Genomic DNA, 13,888 nt, shown 5'->3' on the forward strand with positions numbered 1-13,888 from the left:
AACGATACTTCGAGAACCTAACCATCGACCGGAAGGTGAAGAACGGCAAAAATGGATGCTCCGTCAGTGAAAAAGATCACAAGCGCGTAGTTAAGCAGTTTAGACGTGATCCGAGAAGTTCGGTCCGGGATGTCGCCAATAAGCTGAATTTGTCAAGTTAATTCGTCCAGCGGACCAAGCAGCGGGGGGGCCTGCGTATATACAAGGTTCAGAAGGCTCCTAACCGCGACGAAAGGCAAAACATGGTGGGAAAGACGCGAGTCCGGAAGCTGTACACCGAAAGGCTGACGAAGCCGCATTGCCTGGTAATGGACGACGAAACCTACGTCAAAGCGGACTTTCGTCAGCTGCCGGGCCTGTTGTTCTTCAGCGTTCAAATTCAGGACAAATTCAGCGTTCCGGAGGAGATTCGCAAGCAGAAACTATCCAAGTTTGCCAAAAAGTACATGGTGTGGCAAGCGATCTGCTCTTGCGGAAAGCGGAGCGCCCCCTTCGTGATGACCGGCACGGTAAACGGGCAGGTTTACCTTAAGGAGTGCCTACAGAAGCGCTTACTACCACTATTGAAGGAGCACGAGGGCCCGACCATCTTCTGGCCGGATCTCGCTTCGTGCCACTATTCAAAGGACGTGTTGGAGTGGTACGAAGCCAACGGGGTCACCTTCGTGTCAAAGGAAATGAACCCGCCCAACGCGCCGGAGCTTCGCCCAATAGAGAAATATTGGGCGATTATGAAGCAGGCCCTCCGGAAGAACCCAAAAGTTGTCAAATCGGAGGCGAACTTCAAGAGAAAATGGATTTCTATTAAAAAAAAAAACTACAACCTGACGTTGTACAGAACCTTATGGACGGGGTAAAGAGGAAGGTGCGAGCGTACGGGCTTGGGCTCGAAGTATGAAAAAAAGAAAATGCCAAAAGTTGTTTTATATTTTACTGTCTAAAATTTTCAAAAGGATCGGTCTACTGGGCGAATTTCTACAGCGTTTTTTCCGTGATGCAATTTGATGTGACACACCCTTTATGCTTGCGTGGTGCGGTCTCCGTATTACCAAAATAATATTCAGCGAATTGAATCAATTCAGCGAAAATTCATTCGATTCACCCTACATAATCTTTCGTGGACTGATCCACTGAATCTTCCCAGCTACGAGAACCGTTGCAAGCTAATAGGGCTAGACTTATTAGAAGAGATGTCGCAAAAGCGCTATTCACATCAGATTTGATCACATCAAACATTGAGTGTCCTGAGCTCCTCCGGTTGATAAATTTCAACATCAATCGCCGGTATCTGCGTTCCCAGAACTTTTTGTACCTCCTGTAGTTCTGTTTTTGACTGTCATATTTCTCGTTCATCCCTCAAGAAATTGTACTGTATTGCTCTCACTCAATGTTAATAATACTAGACACTTCGTTGTTAACAAATAAGTATTTAGTTGGTAGTATTAATATACAGGTAGTTTTATCTTGAAGTAATAGGGCATTCATGTTCAGCCTGTTAACTTTCTAAATAAATATGAATATGAAATTGTAAGGTCTTTTCATGTATTTTTTTCTAGAATTAAAAAAAACGTTTTTAGGAGAAATGAATTTCAATTTTTAAACTACTTTTTTCAGAGTCATGTTTTTTAAAAAAAATAGTATTTTTCTATAAAAATTTCAACAATATCCTTCAACCAGAAATTTGTAGGTATCATAGTTTTTGAGTTATAAATTGTTGTAAAAAATTAAGAAATTTTTTTTGGTCCAGTTCAAAAAGTAGTTCAAATTCTTTTTTGAAGACTTCAAGTATGCAAAGCTGCTTAAATTATCAATGTCTTTACACCCACAACGTTTCACTCACAGGTGAGTTGACATGAAATTCATCAGCTGTCACTAGTTTTGTGTTTAGTTTGATTTGTTATTTCATCATGAATAAACTGATACTTGAACATTGTCTGCAAATTGTGCAGATTTTGGAAGACGAAAACGACGTGAAATACCAGCCAAAATAATAGAAAATAGGACCTTTCGCATGGACAATTTCAAGTGTAGTCGCAGTCACCATTTGAATGAAATCATCTCCAATAAGTTAACAGCAGGAACCAATCATCTTTTTACCATTTTTGTATGTTTAATTTTAAAGTGAGAAACGAACCTACAAAAATTTACCCTGTATTACTCGTTGCTGGAACTAATGCGGCGAAGGCATGTGGATGTGGTTCCAGGGAGTAATTTTCTTAACGTACTTGTAATTGATGTTGCAATCAATAATTCGGAGAGACAGAGAGAAACCGGTAAACTGACACATCACGTGTGCGTGTGCTCGCATCTGTTATTTGTGCACCCCCAGGACATGTTATTTCTCGGGATTATTGTGCTGTGTATAAGCCACGTTGCTGTGACACAAATATGGGGCCATGAAGAATGTCTTCGCCGTGATATGAGGGGGGAATGTTTGATGGGAGGTGGCAAACAGCATTATTTGCCTCATGAATTACTCAACGCCCAAATGTTGCTTCTTCTGCTGTGCGTTCCACTGCGTGTGGTGGCATGTCAGAAAATGGATTATAGGGTGTGGCATCGTTGCAAATTGAGTTGAAAATCGTTCTTGAAGTTATGACACACAAGGAAGTTTGTGTTCGTTAATCATTTTCTTTGTTGAAGGGGGAAACTTTGGAACTTTGGTCTGTAGACATAATTCACATCAAAAGAATGTACAGGATAGCCTTTTTTCAGAGATATAGAATTTTAAATTAGATTAAAACACAGATAAAGTGTGTTAATTGCCATGAATTTGTCTTTGAACAAATCCCTGATTATTTTCCTTTTTTTCTCTGAATATAATTGTCAGCATATTGCTACCACGGTTGGCCCGGAGGAATCCTAATTTTCGATCATTTTCTGTGATATGAAGGTTATTTATGGCGTCAATCCTCTGCTGAATATCGGTGCCCAATAGACATATTCCAATGGTAATAAATCGCATGATCTCGGAGGACAATAATTCAAAATTACCATCGTTTTCAATGTCAATAAAAAGGTATTAACTCTAAATGTACTGAAAAAAGGAGGCCCATTTAAACGTTCTTTTCTCTATTTTTTTTTCTCGGAGACTCACGTTGCTATAAATCACCCGGTAGTTAACCACAGTTCACATCAATAATAATAACCAAACCCAACCATTTGCAAGTTAAACGAACGAACTGCAGCAGGTTCCCTTATAACATACCCTTCTCCAGCATAGTAAACTAAACGCGAATTTAATTTTACGGAACGTTCAATAAATGACGCCAAAAACGTTTGCATATCAAATTTTTTATGTTCCACCCACCGTTTTGAAACTAACCACATTCAACGACCAGCCGCATTATTTGCAAATTGCGACGGGTTAAGCAATAATTGATTATTAATATTAGATGGTGATCAATCCATAGATAATGTTGCGTGTACTACGACTGCAATTGACTGTTTATTTAATTTTAATAAATCGTAGTGGTCTGTAATCCGCACCTGATGACGATTACTTTTTATGTGGTTTAATCGATTTTAAGTGACATCTACCGATGTATTATAAAAATATGAACCTATTTTTTTATCCCTCCTGTTCATTTTTTTTATTATTAGGCTCATCAAGCAATTCAACCGTAACAGAGCCGATTTTTTTCGTGTACATTTTTCCTCCTGTTGTATGTTGCACAGTAGCCATTTAGGCGTAAGAGTATTCCTATCTCATCGATACACATTTTTATCTATTACACATTAGCCGTTTAGGCGTGAGAGTATTCCTATTCTATCGACAAACAACACATGTTTTCGGCGTAAGAATATTCCTATTGTTCGAATGTTCACAGTTGGACACAGCGGGGCTGTTGATATGAGGCTTCCATTGTTGTGTTTATAAATAGCACCTATTACCGATGCAGCAGATCGATCGTATGGGGAGTGAGAGGCTGGGATCACCATCACATGATGATTGATGCATGGACGAAGTAGCTAGAATAACACACAAAGATGGTCAGTTGAGGGCCCTGAGTTATAAGCTCATGATTGTTTGCTTAGTAGCGGGCACGCAACCAATTAGGCTGCGAAGACCCCTGAACCTGTTGTGTTTTGACAGATTTTTTTATTTGCCAAAGTGTTCTATTTATTGATTTTATTTGTAAAGCAGAATGTAAGTAAAAAATTTCAATGGTTCTCAGGGTCGAATGAACAGGGGTAACGGTGCTAATTATCACGACTCGGCTAAGTCATATTCAACTGAGAATAGTCAGTGGACTATGAAGAAATCGCCTTCGTATTCAATTGGAAATGAGTTTTGGCTTCTTCCAGCAGTTTGTCCGTCAACATGACTGAACAGTCATTCAGTTGTTTAGTTGCTATCTTACTCTGCCACTCGACTATCTCATTTCATTCTTTCCCGTCAAATAGACTTTATTTCTCCGTCAACATGGCTCAACAGTCATTCGGGCGTTTAGTTGCTATCTCACTATGCGACTCGACTATTGCATCTCATTCATCCCCGTCAAATGGACTTCATTGCATATTGAAATGATTCCCCCAGAATGAAATTGTTTCTCTCTCTCATGTATCACGTATGCATATCGATGTTCGAGTTCAACGTGGTTTGACATATACTACAGGTGAGCTAGATTTGCTTGTATCGTTCACGAAAATCATCAGGCTTAACATGTTTGCCCTACTGACCGATAATTAATTTTCCATCTATATACAGGGTTTTCCATTTCGGGCTTCCGAAAGTATACAGCCCTGCGCTGACAACCGTTTGACATAGCTGTCAACCAAAGCGTCATATCGTAAGTTGAGTGTCTGCCATTTTACAATATGGATCGTTTTAGCATCGCACAACGTGTTAATTTTGTTAAATTATACTATAAAAATGATGAAAAACCGGCAAATGTTTTTCGAGCATTACGGACGGATTTTGGTCGACGGCCTACTGTGAATGGTGAGCGCTATGGCCGCATGTTAACCGATTTTTTTTTGCCACAAATTGAAGATATGGATACGGATGACATGTGGTTTTAGCAGGACGGCGCCACGTGCCACACAACACGACCGAACATGGCCATATTGCGAACGAAATTCGAGGGACGCATAATTTCGCGTTTTGATGTTGGCCGTCCAGATCATGCGATTTGAACCCGCTAGACTATTTTTTGTGGGGTTATGCGAAAGACCGTGTCTATGCCAACTCCCCGCAAACTCTTGAACATTTGAAAGACAACATTCGTGAAGTTATGACAGAGATACCGCCCCATATGTGCCGAAAAGTCATCGAAAGTTACCTGTTCCGGTTCAAGGTGTGCGAGGAAGCCCTAGGTGGACATTTCAATGATGTTGTATTTCACACATAATGGCATAAACCAAACTTTAATTTGAAATAAAAGTTTCATCGAATTCTAAGTGTGTTTTATTTCAATTTACTTTCGGAATTTAAACAAATGAAACACAAATTTCTAAATTTATCGATAATTAATCAAGCAGATGAAACAAAATTCGCCATGTGGAGGTTTTAGGATGCAATAATTGATTCTATGATGGTTAGATACCCCTCCCTCCTCTCTTGGAGTGGGCTACCATACAAATGAAACACACATCTCTGCATTATTCGAGAATTAATCAAGCAAATTAAACCAAATTAGGCATATGAAAACTTTAGGGTGCAACAAATGTTTCTATGGTGATTAGATACCCCTCCCCTCTCTTTTGGTGGGTGGGGCATTACTCGAGCATTAATAAAGCAAATAAAACCAAATTTGGCATGTGAAGGTTATAGAGTGCAATAAATGTTTTATGTTTTTACGGCAGTGAGACACACCACCCCCTCTCTAAGGGGGGTGGGGTGGGATTTTTCCAGCTTCTTCAAAAATTGGTTGGCATCTCTGGTCCTACGTCAAAAAGTATATACACTTTACTCCGGATATTCACTTTATATTTTGTATAACCATTCATTGCATGAATGACATCGCCATGGCATTGACTCAATACGCTTGGCTGTAGTTTTGGGTGCGATTTTGTTCTACTCAGTTGAAATTATTTGCCTTAGCTGTTGAAGAATTGGTGGGTTATTTTCTTCAACCTTTGCCTTCAAAACAGACAACAAATGTTCCATTGAGGCAGTGTCAGGAGATTGAGCTGGTAACTCCAAAACATTGATTTTTATTTTCTTGGACATATTTAATACCAGCATCGAGGTATGTTTTATATCTCCATCGTCCTGGAATGTGGTTATGCGGTTATATTTTGCGAACTTGCTGGAAACTTTCGCTTCAATATGTCCAGATAAAACTCTTTTGTGATTATTGTATCAATAAATTCGAGCTCTGGCTCTACATGCACAGGAAAAGGTAATTGATGTTGATGTTACTCTAGCCGTTTTACAATGTTTGTAGCCATGGTTTCTTAAATGCCACTCGACCTTTAAAACCCTGTTATGAAGTCGATTTCGCACTTTTTGAGATGTGATGGAGAACTCAATCTCTATTTGTTTTGAAATCTCAACCTCTGATTAACTTTAGCTACGATAGGCCTGTCAATTCGTTAAGATTCGGTTTTTTTGTGGACTTCATGATCGCGTCTTATTTACTCAGTCGGACAATATCAGCAATTTGACAGTAGCTTTTGCCGGTGGCATGGTGTTTTTATGGCACATAGAGAAATTTGTGGGCTTTCGGGCATTTCGACCTTCAAAATAATGAAATAAATAAATTAATAATTCCTTAAGTTAAGGATAATTTCAAGCACATTTGATTGGAGAATTATAGGTAATATTTTCTTAAACGAATCCAACAGCGCTCTAACTTTTATTGCATTCGAAAAAAAAACATTTAATTCGGAAGCAAAAGGAGCAATTTTAGCACAATGAACCGGATTTTAGCACAATGAACCAAATTTTAGAGGAAACTCTTATACTTTACATATCAAACCCATCCTAAATAGGTAATACGAAAAATATTCCAAACATCTGCAATAAGGACTGAAGATAAACCAAGTTGGACTGCGCGTTTTTCGTGTAAATAATGCGATTTACTACGCGGTTTTGTTTACACAAATCGTTCTAAATACGTCGTTTTTTTCCACCTGAATGGAAAATTCGATTTCTCCTAATCGTTTCTATCGATGGTTCAATTAAATGTGTTTGTTTTTTTCAGTCAGTCAGCGTAAGCAAAATAAATACACTTGTAACAGATGTTGTTCTTCAGATTCAAGTCTTTGTACATACGGAAAGCAACTGAAATCCGCATAGGATTGGCTATGCGACTGAAGAAAAAACTCGTTCTGGAATTCATATGGTATATTAGATTACATTGGGAATAGAATATTTATACAATTGTGCAATTAATTCTTTTCACTGCACATGGTTACTGTATATATATATATATATATATATATATATATATATATATATATATATATATATATATATATATATATATATATATATATATATATATATATATATATATATATATATATATATATATATATATATATATATATATATCCCCATAAACGAAACGACACGTTGCTACCAGAAGTTATTTATTAGTTTCGAATGGTACTTGCATTATGGAAAACTTCCATTTCCATGAGGACACACAAAAGGTATATTTCAATCAACCTTGTGACCTTGAGCAGTTCGGTGATCTACCGCACTCTGCTTGGACGTGATTTGGGTTCGATAATGCTATGACTACCATTTTCCTTCTCGGCTATTGTTACAGCATATTTTCTTTCCTCTTCTATTAACTTCGCGTGGTGGGAAAGCGTTGGATTTAAGTGGATGTTGCATTTTCCACGGATGGAAGTGCCGAATTCCAAAACCACTATGACTGCGGTAAAATTTGACTCTCATAACCGTTAGTACAGTCATTCTCCAAAAATAAAATATTCATATTCGTGTTCGTGTCCAACGCTGTTATCCACTATTTTTTTCAGACAGAACTTCGAAACATAATGCGGCAAAGAAGAGGAAACAAATTTATTTTGACACGGTTTAAACATGAACGTCCGAAAACAACGCAGGAGATCACATCAGCCTCAGTTTTCATGATACCATGCAGTGTTGTGGAATGGCTTGTATGAAAACCAAATCTATAAACAGTACCTGCTCGAGAATGTATATTGCCAAGAAGCAACCTCAGCGGAATTGAACGTTTATCTCAACATATTTGACACTAAACTGCCATCCGACACGGCCGATAATAAAATCAAATTAAACTTTTCGCTCTGGCTCCAGCCTGCATTCTGATTTCTGAATTGTAGCCACCGAACGTTGGATAAGCAAGACGGCAGCAGCAGTTTTCAATAAACTTTTATGAACGCTTCCTCTTTGATGTACCCGATACCGGGGCGTATCCTTTTTACCTGACTTGTTTGGAAATAGCTTTGTTTGCAATTCTCATCACGATGGCCATTCATTTTTTGCTTTGTTTCACTCTCCTGCGGAAGCGATTTGGGTTAAGAATCGTTCCCAAACGTTGCTTGCGCCCGCCAGTAAATGTCTTGGAACGAAGTGCAATCTTTTGTCACACCGGAACAATCCCACACCGGGGAACAAGGCGAAGATTAAAATGTTTCGCACGAACGGGGATTTTCTCCATTTCGTGACTAAGGTGATACGAGAAATTCTACTTAAAAAATTTTCTTTATAGATCGCTCATCACTTGACATGATTAATTCATCAGAGAATTCAAAATGAAACAAATGAACAGGAAAATACTATTGTTTGCATTTTGAACAATACATTATTTAGACACAGATTCCATTCCATTCTTTGTTTTAAAGAGGCTCTGTGTCTACACAGACAAATTTTTTGGTCTTACAAATGACAGAAATTCGGAATCATATTTAAGCTCTTTGAAATGGATCAACTACCCTTGAACAACATTTGAGAAATAATTACAATATTCTTCTTCTTGAATGGCACTAACGTTCCTAGAGGAACTTCGCTGTCTCAAAGTATTATTACTTGTGTCATTTTTATCAGTACTTAGGGTAGATTTATATGGCAGATAACATGCCTTGAATGCATTCTGAGTGGCAAGCTCTATAGTACGCGTGACCACAGTGCAAGTCGGAGGAAATTTCTTTTGACGAAAAATTCCCCCGGGAAACGAACCCGAACCCCCGGCATGTTAGGTGTGACGCTAACCACTCGGTCACGGGAGCACCATATTACAATATTATAGGTCGTATTCTGAAAAGTAGCAGGCTTATAAAAGTGAAAATAAAATTCAGCCATTGCTGTTGTTATATTTTTTTCTAGAGGAAGACGGGGTAAGACCGTCCCCCTAAGAAAACCAATTTTCATTTAAATGTCCTTCCCCTATTTGTTGTACTACATATCATTGAGTATCTAATAATCTACTACTAAAAAATGTGTAACTGTTGATTGTATAACTTTTTAGCGCTTTTTCAGTAATTTTTGAAATGAAAAAAAATTGCTTTTTATTTCGCTGGTGAGGTAAGAAGGACCGCCCGCGGGGTAAAACGGACCATGACGGGGTGAGACGGAGCGATGTTATTTTCAAACAGTTTAGTCTAGTAAAAAAAAACAGGAACAGTGTTAAGGTACTTCATGATTATGGGTTGTTCATAAACTACACACAAACTTCTGAAAAGGCCATCAATATTCCACTTGCAGAGTTTTGCAAATATTCGTGAAAAATTTACCAAATTATCGGAATCTATAAGGACGATTATTCGACGACTTCCTTTCGGGGCACCGTCTTCCCCCCAGAGCACCTTTTGCATTATTTTGCACCTTTCACGCATTTTATATAATTTTTTATATACTTTTTAACGCACAAATAACCGGAACAATCTACTGGAGGATTGGGACACTGACAATTAACACAGTTAACACAGTTTTTGCTGGAAAAATCCTTATTTTGGTTGCCTTTAAAATTAAATCGCTTGTAACCGCAATGGACGAAAACTTTGTTTTGTTTACAATTTTGATATTTCGTGCGCTCAAATGTTGCCAAGTATTTCGGAACGACAAAAATAGGCTAATCATGCTTCTTGCGTAACATATTTGCTACGAAACGTTTCTATGGTGAATAGACACTCCTCCCCTTTTCTATGAGGGGCTAGCATACAAATGAAGCATAAATGTCTGCATAACTCAAGAACTTATTAAACAAATGGAGCCAAATTTGTGATGTGAGGGTTATTTGGTACGAGAAATGTCGGGTCAGCTAGTAATTGATAAACATTTAATGAATGGATTTCGTTATCCTACGTCAATAACGAACAACTTTGCGAATGGTGCAGTGGGAGCTTGTATTAATAGGCTTTTTTTCAAGTCAGCATGCATAAAAAAATCATGCTAAATTTCATACTGGTATAGTCAACCGTTTTCCTTCTTCGATCGATGAAAATTTTGAGGAAAAAAGAGGAACACGTTGTTCTAAGTTGTACTGAGAGTAAAAGCTCGAAGAACAAACGGACCTTCAATGTTTGTGCGTTTGTGGGATATGAATGGTTGCTACAATTTCATCTTCATATATTAATTTATCACCAAGTTACAGCCTTCCAAAAATCACTGATCTAAGTCTATGTTGCAAACTGCTTCGCTAATTCTGACATGATCATCCCTAACCCAACAAAGGCACACCGACATGATTGGGAATATAAACTTGCCAGAACTAGAAGGTGAATATTATGATTGAAACCATTCTCTATATGTACATTATTATTGCTCCTCGAATGTTGAGATGAGAGCTGTACAACATTGTTGTTTATGTCGACCATCATCCATCCATGCATTTATGGTTCAATTCGATGGCCAGCTATGAATGGAGAATCGAGACATCGTACCACAACTGAGGGTCCTGACCAAACTTCAGCGGTAAATGTGCGTGAGTGAAAGCGAGTAGGTGGAATGTGCGGATATACCTGATGTTTTCCGACTGGTTTACCAACGAGGAGAAGTGGTCAAGCTATTGAGTGGTGTCCGCCTTGCCTCTCTCTCATTGCCCCCCTCCCGCATAATTTCAGCCCGCTGCTAAAGTGTTTCTGGATTGGAGCTGACCTTTTCTCCTTTTGTTGTTGTTGCACTCGAAATTGTACGCTTTGGACTCTGGTTATGTATTTGCATGGCTACCACAACTGCACACAATTCATGGCATGAAGAGTTTATACATAAATTCGATGGAGAGCAGTTGAGGGCAGCATTTTATTAAAGCAAAATGCTTTCCAGTTCTATAGTGGAAACCATGCGTAGGACTTTTCAGATCCAATGAAAATACCGGCTATAACTTTACTTTAAGCTTCGAGGATTCGCTTCACATAGCGTGCTACTCTCGCTTGCAGCACAAAACCGACTGAATGTCCATTCACATTTATTCGAATGTAAACAACAATATGTTTTATTCTGTTTTTTTTTCTATTTTTCAGGTTGCAGGGATAACGTGCAAGAGGTGAGTTTAAAAATTATTATAAGTTATTTCATTCAGATGTGCCACGATAAATATGGTCGTGTCAGCAGCGGAAAGGCTACACAGTTGACCTTTTCCAGTTTCTCGTATCCCATATTCCAAGTTTAAAATGTAGGGGAAAGTCGGGAAAGACGGACACCCCTGTATAATTGATAAATTACATTTTTATTTTAAATTTTTATGATGTACAAACCTGCAATACAGTGTATCAATACCGTTGCCACTTACTGTGTACACCTTGCTGGCTTTCTGTTAAAATTGTTAATAAAAACAAAAAAGTAATCTACAAAGAGCAGCTCGATGTAAGTTTTCGTCTGCATAAAATAAGGTTCTCATTGTTATCGAGTAATTTTTGGGGTGTGTTTCGTTACGTGAATGTTTTACCATCTCTTCTATTCCAGTTTATCGAATCAGCGGTGAAATTTTCTAATTTTTACTCCAAAAATATTGACGAAAATAAAATACTAATCAAGTCGGGTAAGACGGACACTCCACCGACAAAGAACAAACATTTCGTTTTTAAAACAATTTGATTATCTCCTTCTTCTTTAATTAACAGATGCCCACTAACTACGTTTGCAAGTGCTACCACATATCATGGACGAATTAGCAGAGCGGTTTCTAAAACGTTTCTAATTTTTTAAACATGAGGTGATTTTAGTCTAGCTTTTTTGTTAGATTATCTTTAAGTCATATTTGAAGACCTCCAAAACTTATCGAGTACATAAACTTGAATTTTCAGTTAGTGTCCGTCTTTCCCGACTCAATCTGATTTTTTCAATGATGCCGGACACATTGATTTTTCAAAAAATTCTGCCTCAAAGACAAATTTTATTATAAAAAGAGAACTAGACTATCAATTTGCGGTGGGATAGCTATATGTTTTTTATTATTATTATTATTATTTATTATTATCATTATTTATTATTATTATTATATGGTCGGTGTTAAGTCAGAGCGGACCAAGTCGCAAAATTAAAATTGAGCTTGAGCTTGAGCTTGGGTAGACTGTACAATTCGTAGTTGCTCTCCGTGATTGACCTGAACCAACCAAAATGCGCAAAGAACACACAGAATGACGCTTGGGACTAGCAAATCATTCTCGTTGTACAATTTTCTGTGATTCGAGCTTTAAATGGTCAATAACGACGCCGGCCACGTCCTTACAGTCACCAGAGGAAGGGAAGGAATGTTAGTATGATATTCGCCACCCGAAGGCCAGAAGGGTCGCCTCTATAGCGTGGTTCCCTAGCGTTTATCATGGATAGTTGTTAGTTGGAATGGTTAAAAAAAATCAGGATTCTCTGCGGTAAGTGATGTGATTCTAGAAACGCGAACTATTGACCACTTGACGAAACGAAAAACTAAAAATCTCATGTTTTACAACACGTGACACAGATTATCTTTAGGTATCCTGAGAAGGAAACCTTTAACTGATAAAACTCCTTCGAAACCAATGAGACCGGAAACATATATTGTTATTCATCGCGCGTATTCCTTGTCGAACTTCATTTGCGATGGCAAAGAGTTGATTTGGGAGACCTGAGAAGGTAACCGTGAGAACTCTTCCATAATCAATCGAACCGGTGATATTTTTCATTGATCATCGAGCGTACTTTTTATCAATCTTCAATCGTGACGGAGAGAGGGAATTAGAGAATACAATAATAAATGAATTCAATGATTAAAAAATCAAAGAATCAAAGAGCAAAAGAATCAAAATTAAAAAATAAACCTTGGGAATTGACGGGGGAAAATGATCATATATTTATATATTTTCGCGATGACAAGATATAAATGTTTCGTATTTTTCTTACACGTAAACACACAAAAACAGATTGAGTCCACATAATAAATATGCATGTATAATAGAACAAACGCGTAACTTCTATTCGACTACAAACAAACGAAGAACACTATCGCAATCAACACGCCAAAATGCTCATTTCAAATTTAAATTCACATATACCACTGTTAGCTACAGACAAACATAGAACACCTGCTTGCATATTGGCATTTTGTTAAACTGAAGAACTGAAAATGGTTTTTGTCTGAATTCAAACGATGAAATAGATGAGGTAGACTATTTTTATAAAAAACGAATAAAAAAGATGAGGTGATACCGAAATTGCACTAGAAAAGAATAAAACCTATAATATTTGTATAAATATTATTATATAAATTCTCTGTGGAATCAAAAAAAAAATCCATAATCTGTAACTAAAGAGTTTTGGTTTTCAGAAGTCTAAAAAAATTATAGGAGGTTGTGTCCAAGATACGACCGCATTGTTGACGTAGAACTACGCTGTTATTTTATATAAGTCGCATGTTTATAACTTCGGATATTATTTTATAATGCTGTGAAATTTTAGAAATAACTGTTTAGTAGAATGGTATGATCGCCCTGAAATGATTTTTTTTTTGCGATAATTGATTAATGATTA

The 13,888-nt window shown here is 37.6% G+C and overlaps 1 protein-coding gene across 27 annotated transcripts in view; it reads left to right on the forward strand.

The window, feature by feature from the left end:
• The window catches only part of LOC129769323 (glutamate-gated chloride channel), a 445,802-nt gene that overhangs the window by 190,506 nt on the left and 241,408 nt on the right, over positions 1-13,888 (forward strand). For all 27 annotated transcript variants that reach the window (XM_055771497.1, XM_055771499.1, XM_055771512.1 and 24 more), the window contains one exon: positions 11,404-11,426. In XM_055771497.1, the coding sequence (XP_055627472.1) occupies positions 11,404-11,426 (23 nt within the window). The remainder of the gene's footprint in view (positions 1-11,403; positions 11,427-13,888) is intronic.

The sequence above is a fragment of the Toxorhynchites rutilus genome, chromosome 2 (assembly GCF_029784135.1).
Source record: "Toxorhynchites rutilus septentrionalis strain SRP chromosome 2, ASM2978413v1, whole genome shotgun sequence".
Classification (NCBI taxonomy): Eukaryota; Metazoa; Arthropoda; class Insecta; order Diptera; family Culicidae; genus Toxorhynchites; species Toxorhynchites rutilus.